Source organism: Chelon labrosus (genome assembly GCF_963514085.1).
Source record: "Chelon labrosus genome assembly, chromosome: 7".
NCBI lineage: Eukaryota > Metazoa > Chordata > Actinopteri > Mugiliformes > Mugilidae > Chelon > Chelon labrosus.
The window spans coordinates 21,608,016-21,615,212 of NC_140343.1; the positions used below are offsets into that span (position 1 = coordinate 21,608,016).

General features: G+C 42.4%; 1 protein-coding gene across 1 annotated transcript; it reads right to left on the minus strand.

Annotated features, from left to right (window-relative positions):
* Window positions 1-507: 507 nt before the first annotated feature.
* gpr17 (G protein-coupled receptor 17) lies at window positions 508-6,132 on the minus strand. Its single transcript, XM_084547513.1, has 2 exons — window positions 5,749-6,132; window positions 508-3,257 (listed from the first exon to the last, which is right to left on the minus strand). The coding sequence occupies exon 2, from the start codon at window positions 3,247-3,249 to the stop codon at window positions 2,230-2,232; it is 1,020 nt and encodes a 339-aa protein (XP_084403639.1). The 5' UTR covers window positions 3,250-3,257; window positions 5,749-6,132; the 3' UTR covers window positions 508-2,229.
* Between the last annotated feature and the right edge of the window lie 1,065 nt (window positions 6,133-7,197).

The following is a 7,197-nucleotide window of genomic DNA, read 5'->3' on the forward strand; positions in this document are numbered from 1 at the left end:
AATGTGAACTGTTCAGAAAATAGCGATGTTCAAGATCAAACTCAAAAAGAAGTGAAAAGGGGAAGTGGAAAAAAAAAATGATGATTCTGAGCTGTTACACTGAAGGGGTTTTCTGATCAATTCACTTTTAAGTGAAACTCACAGTACAATAGTCTTCATTTAGTTTTCTAATGCATTTTTGCCCTTTTAGCTAAGATAATAAAAAGCCCTCACATCCGCCCCCAACCCTGAGTTTAACTGCTATATGCATTTAATCATATCGTATGAATCAGTAGAGGTTGGAGGGGCAGGGGGCTCTAAACTTTATACATTCAGGAAATGCGAGTTTAGAATGGCTTGCCCTGTTCATGCGATGGACAGGAAGTCTTGCAGAAATAAGAGGAGGAAAAGCAGCTCGCAAACCGCAACTCGGGTCACATGATATGAAAAGAGAACTATACGGTGATGAGTCACTGCAGCCTCGGAGGTTTCTGTCCCTGCACTTGAAATAGGTTTGCCACTTTCACAGACAGCACGCTGAAGACACAGATAAATGAAATCATATTATCGCTTTCAGGACAAAGGTGGTAGATTGAGTTCATGTAGTTCATATGTAACAGCACTGACAAGCAGATTATTATTACACATATAAATACAGTGTATAAAAGAGGAACACGAGTCAGTTGTTCTTATAGAAATTAAATGGTAGTCAGTTTTCATGTCAAAATGGAGATTTAAAGATTTTCAAGTTGAAGTCACAAAAGGCAGTCATCACACATTTAATTAATATTTTGCAAATTACATTTATTTTGCTTAAACAGTATGTCATGCAGCAGCACAACAGAGATGCATAGCACAGGATTCAGAAGCTCGATAATGAAGAATACATTTACAGTGGAGATTTGTCAAGCACAAGAAATAAAGCAAACATAATACTGCTGTCTAGTAGCAGTTTTTAAAAAAAAGTAAAGGCTACATGTATTCACAGATACAGTATGAAGACGCCTACGGCAACAGCTGTAAACTGATAGGAGCCGTAGAGATGTACAGTGAGATATTTAGCAGAAAGACGTGTCATCGACACTGCTCGGTTTGTTCCACTGTGGTATTTTTAACGGCACTGTAGAGGTTACATTTAGACTCTTACAATTAAGACACCTAAATATGGCCACTGTTAAATATAGTGCACTCTATCGTAAATAAAGCAGATTTTGAGGGCCCAAGGGTCTGCAGCTTCGCCAGCAGCTCCGTGAGGCAGTGTTGCTTTGAGCTAAATGCTAAAGCTAGCATGCTAATCTACTTGCTAACATTTACTGATTAATGCACATTTTTGCAAGAATAGAAAAAAGTAATTGGTCAAGCTTCAGAAAAAGGCAGGCGGTTATGAAGTTATTACAGTTTCTGTAAGGATTACTTATACCTGGAATTTCATGGAAGATAGAAAGGCCTAGACTAAAGACACGGACTACGAAGTCATGCTGCTAGCACAGATAAATACACATAAGATTTTTAAAAAAGCTAGGACTAATGAATGTTCATTACATTTGGTTTACAATACAATAAAATAGAGTAGAAATATACAGTAAAAAAATGACTATTTACAAATGTGATCAGTCTTTTGGTGTCTTACACAAAGTTGTTTTCCTACATTAGCATGAAGTTGATTGAAGTTGATGAAGTTATTTTCTAATAATAATAAACCTCAAATTCCTGATGCCCTACATGCATGTGGAAAATGTTACCAATATATAATAGCACCAAACAAAGCACTACCAATTGCCTGTTTCATATCTGGGACAAGAAAGTTATTAGTTCTTTTCATTTTTTGGGGGGGGGATGAAACCTGTTGATGGCAGTGGGTGGCAACTTGAACCAGTTGGGCAATCTTCTGAAAATCTCTCTGAAAATCGACAAATTTGCAGTTGTAGTTAGTGGGAATGAGGTAAATTGATCCCACCTAAGCCCGATTGTTACACAATGGATGATAGCACAGCCAGAACCAACGGCAAAAGGTCTGCGGATAATCAAACCCAGTCCAAAATGAGGTCAATCAAACAGTAGCACTGGCCACGGCATGCTAACAATCTGTTCAAAAACTGCAGGGTTTAAGTTGGACTCTAGAACTGGGTTTGTGTTGTGAATCTGACACTTCAGTCAGGCAAAGGCAACAGTTACAGGATAGTGAGACCCAAATTGGTTGTGTTGGAGAAGAATTTATTTGACTCAGTCTAGATCCAGTTGTGATTTTCCTCAGAACTCAGACTTGGCGCTCACAGAGCTCTCATGTGTTCCCTTTAACTCTCCACTGGTGGCTCCTGACACCCCTGACTTATCTTTACAAAACAGTCGCCTTAGCGTGCCGCGGAATTTCTCTGCCCCGAACAGGTAGACCAGTGGGTCCATAGCACCGTTCAGGCAGGTAAGGGAGGAGGTGAGACGGTTGGCCAGGCTCAGGCCTCTGCGTGTCTGGCAGGAGACGCCAGGGTGGCTGTAACCAAGGATGAAGGTGGCCCTGCTCATGTGATAAGGCAGGAAACAGACCACGTAGATGAGCATGACCAGGCCGATGGTGCGCAGGGCCCTCAGCTTGAGAGCGGGCTCTAACCTGGAGCCCCGATGCAGGCTGTAGATGATGAGCAGGTAACAGGACAGGGTGGCGAGGAAAGGCGGTGTGAAAGCCACAGCCAGTGAGATCAATGCATTGCGCGACGCCTTCTCCCTGTACAGCTGCAAACACACGGTCATGTTGTCCACCTGTGCAGTCTGATGGGTGACCAGCAGTGGCGCCATGGAGACAGTGACCAGGACCCACAGGGAGAAGCTGATGATGTGAGCATAGCGACTACGACGAATCTTCAGAGACCTCACGGCATGAACTACAGCCAGGTAGCGATCCCCTGCCACACAGGCCAGGAAGTACAAGCTAGCATACATGTTGACATAAAACAAAAAGCCCACCACTCTACAGGGCACCTCGCCAAGGGGCCAGTGGCCTCCAGTAAAGTGATAGATGGCCCTGAGTGGGAGGATGATCACGTACGACAAGTCTGCCACAGCCAGATGAATCAAGAAGACGTTAGCCGGGGAGGACGTTCCACGCTGGTGAGAGAAGATCCACAGAGCCAGACTGTTACCACTCAGCGCCAGGACAAAAACCACGATGTAGAACCATCCAAACAGATTGTCCTCAACGGACGTTTCCACCGCGGCACAGTTCTCCGATGACTGATTGGACAGCAAGGACGGCATCTCCATCGTAGCAGACTCCATTTTGGTTGCTGGTGAGACAGAGAAATTGTTAGGAATTGATCCTAAAAGCAATTCAGAGGTATCTCAATGCATGGCTGCAAGACAGCTTTACAATGCTGGCTGTAGAGTAGGTCTAATTTCTGACCTGCATTTGTGTCAAGTACTTTTGACTAAAACAGAAGTTCATTGTTAGTATTCAGACAGCAAACTAGCCCAGTGAAAGGAAACCAGCTCAACCCTGTACAGACAACACTAACAACAGCCAGGAAGAGGGACTGTTACTGTGTCAGACCTACAAGGTTACAAGGTAACAATAGATGTCAGTGTCTTTGGCTCATTTGCAAATGAACATATGATTGCCTCATTCTGACCACTACAAGTGTTTCCTTTACACTTCCTCTACACAATCCAGGAAGTCAGACCCACCGCGTCATCAGATATTATTCACTCTTGTCTCTGCAGCGTAACTGGCGGTGCAGTCAAGTTGTTGAACAAGAATAGCCTCTTGCTGGCTATAAAACAAATTTATATACAGTATAAAAACAGAACTCACATTCTAACTATAGCATGGTGGAAACAGTTTAGATATTTAGGGGAATTGTTTTATTTGTTTTGTTGCTGATAGTTGATAAATGATAGCTGATAGATAAAAACAAATAAACTGATGTCTGTATGCTAAATGTAATGCTAGAAACAACCACTTGCTAGCCTAGCCTGGTAACAAAATATTTTTGTCTAACTACCGTTGGTTTTAGTTCGCATGTTATATCTCATTGGTTTATTTTGTACAACTGTACGAATTTAACCTAACACATTAAGATAAGTTTTTGGACGAATTCAGTCTAGCTTTTCACCTCATTCCAATATTTCTGCTAAGCCAAGATGAGCTAAGCTAAGACGAGCTAAGCTAAGCGTAGCGACTTACACCCAGAACTCACATTATGTGAACTGCAGTTTCAATAAATACATAATATTAGTTAGTATGTTTGGTGCACGGGTTGGCTGTGGAGGTACATTTCTGCCAAATTTGACAGACAAAACAGACTAAAATAATGAGAGACTTTCTCAAGTGACACAGAAACAGTATAAAAACATATTTAATATGATTAAAAAGGCGTTACGTTGAGACACGAACTCTGTGACACTAGTTTCTCCTTATAATGAAGTGACAAAACCCTTTTATCCCCATTGCATTTGCAAAAAAGTGTTTTCATACTGGGCTATGTATGAGTTGTACAAATGGAACTAAGCATTGTACAAGTGCAATAATAATCATACATGTGGCAACACTACATGCAACACTTTAGGCATGAAGACTGCCCAGCCCAGCAGATTTAGAAAAATATCTGTCTCTAAAGACTTAAGGGTGAAATTGAGCAATATATTACCAGACACTCCTCCTAGGATCGTGCATTGCTCCCAACTATTTAGACACACCTCAAAAATGACCACCCACTCACACCCACCAAATCTGGCAAGCTCCAGCCGTCCACTCCCCTTTTTCTGTATTTATCTGCTCTTTCGTTTTGTTGCTCTAGCATGTCATCCAAACACTAGCATCACTGGGGCATGAACAGAAAAATCTGACTTTAATTAAACTGAGGCAAGGCTTCTCTTTAACTTTCACTCTGGTATTTGTGTGGGATCCAACACCAATAATAGGATATAACACAAGTCACTGGGATCAACTTGTCACAGGTCAGATGTTTCTATAGCAATTAATAAATAACAAATGAATAATGCTGCACAATTGTAGAAAACAAAACAAAAGCAAAGGGATTGTCCACCTTAAATCTCTAGCTAAATCTCTAGCCAGACATTTGACCCATATAGGAACCATCCAGATGTAGCCACGGGGCTCTTTTCAGTGAACATTGTGAGACCCACATGGAGGGGCATTTTTCAGCCAAGGCTCAGACTCTGAGCTTTCAGTCCCCGAGAAGAAAAGGGTTGCGGTCCCGGCAGGGATAACACGCCAGGAGCGGAGCAGCTGAATGGAAAGCTTTCATAAACACGGATCTCAGAGGGATAATCCTGGAGAGAGACAATCCTAAAAACGTGCCTTCATCACAGTGATCTGGTTAAGCAGATGTGTGCAGGCGTTCACACGAGAAGAAGATCCTGGCATCGGTCCTTTACAGACATTATGTGACAAAACTGTGACAGCTGTAATGTCTTTAAGTGGGACAAAGTAAATGTGAAATCTGGTAACAGGATTAAATGAATGCATTTGATATTCAGCCATCCAACCTTAAAAAACGATGAAAGATCGCTTTAAAAACAGTGTTTAGGGGTTAACTCAACCATTTAATATGAGATATTTCTGATAAATACTTGCAACTAAGCGGACAATTATACCAAGGCAGTAATTTATTTAGTTCTCCATTAAAAGTCATTCAATTAAAAGCCTTTAGCTGTTGTTTCTTGTGCCACCTTTCACGCATACATCACTCCTCTTGAAACAGTCTTTTTTTCAGAAAGTTACAACCGAACAAATAATCAATTAGGATAAAGACTTACCGGTGCTGCTGAGAAGAAAAGTTTGGCTGCTCAAAAAGAAAGTGGAGGAGCAGGGAGTTGTATGTGGAGCCAAGTGAAGACAGTTTGTCCTCCGCACTGTCGAGGGACTGGTGCTCTGACACAAAGAATGCTGTCCTCTTAACCCCCTTTTCTCTCCTTCAAGATGTTCTTGCGAATGAGACTGTAGCTCTTTTTGTGTCTCAACAAATTTGATAACAGAAAGGCAGTCCCAATGGGAGCCTTTCGTTTGAACCTTGACCCCACCCTTTCTTTCTCCATCCCCTTCTCCTCAGAGAGCCACTTGTGCGCTCCACAATAGCCTGAGTCAGAATGAGCGGCACATTTTTTTGCAGCGGGAAGAAGAATGGCGTGCCTCAGTCACAACGAGTTGTCGGGTATGGTTCCATGGAAACCAGGCCTAGTGGAGCACCGAGTGCCTTTACCACGAACTCCCACCCTCCCACTGATAGACAGAAGATGGACTCTGTTGTTAATTGAGAAGTTTATGACTAAAGTCTCAGAGATGATCCTTTGTAGATGGTCTGTTGAGTTCTAAAGAGGGCCCCATGCACTATAGGAGAGCTACATAAAAACAAGAGCAAGGGGTGAGGGTGGGTGGGGGGGATGCTTGGAGCAAACAGAGGCCCTTGTTGGTCCCCTCCCTCCTGGGGGCATCTTGAATTGGAATGCCCAAAATAATCAGTCACATAGCCATCAGACAGATGTGGAGAGAAGACCCACTGGCTGAAGGGGGATAATATTTCTTTCATGGATGTCACAGCTGTGTATCAGACACATCGGCCCTTTTTCTTCTCTGTATCATCGATATGCAAATGGTATTCTGTCGACTTGAATGAGGCTACTATCTGTGCAGGAGTGTGGAGACGCTTTGACATCACTACCCCGTTAATCTACTGCCAACAGCTAATTGGGACGGCCCCGCACTTTTGTTCTGCTTCCCAACTTTGTCTGTTGTGTGTCTTGTAACCCTGAAGCGAAAGCGTTACGCTGTGCTACTGTTTACTAACATAAATATATGACTCTTCTTAGTGCCGGGAGGCAAGAAAGTGCTTCTGTCAAGCTGCTGAAAGAGTCTGATAGAAAATGAATCATTTTAAAGGACAATCCCGCTATTGCCTTTAGCTGTTGTTGCCAGAAAGTCAGCTTCACGCGTAATGTTAACAATGCAAGTACGCACAGACTGAGATCATTCAGGCAGTTAGAAAAACGGCCATTCCAACTAATCAACTAATTTCTCAGTTTATTTTTTTCAGACTTCATGTGAATAACGTTTTTTGGAAAGCTGCTCATGCTGTTTTGTCTGACCAATGAATGTACATTAATAATATAGAACAGAAGACAATAAACCAAGTTGAAATAGATCCCAACCTTTGAAGCAGTTAACCTCACCAACAGAGATTTGGTGGAAGCAAAATCCTTCTGAACACT

Excerpts from the sequence above, each read along its gene's own strand:
- gpr17 (XM_084547513.1), bottom strand. The coding sequence starts at position 3,249 with ATGGAGTCTGCTACGATGGAGATGCCGTCCTTGCTGTCCAATCAGTCA.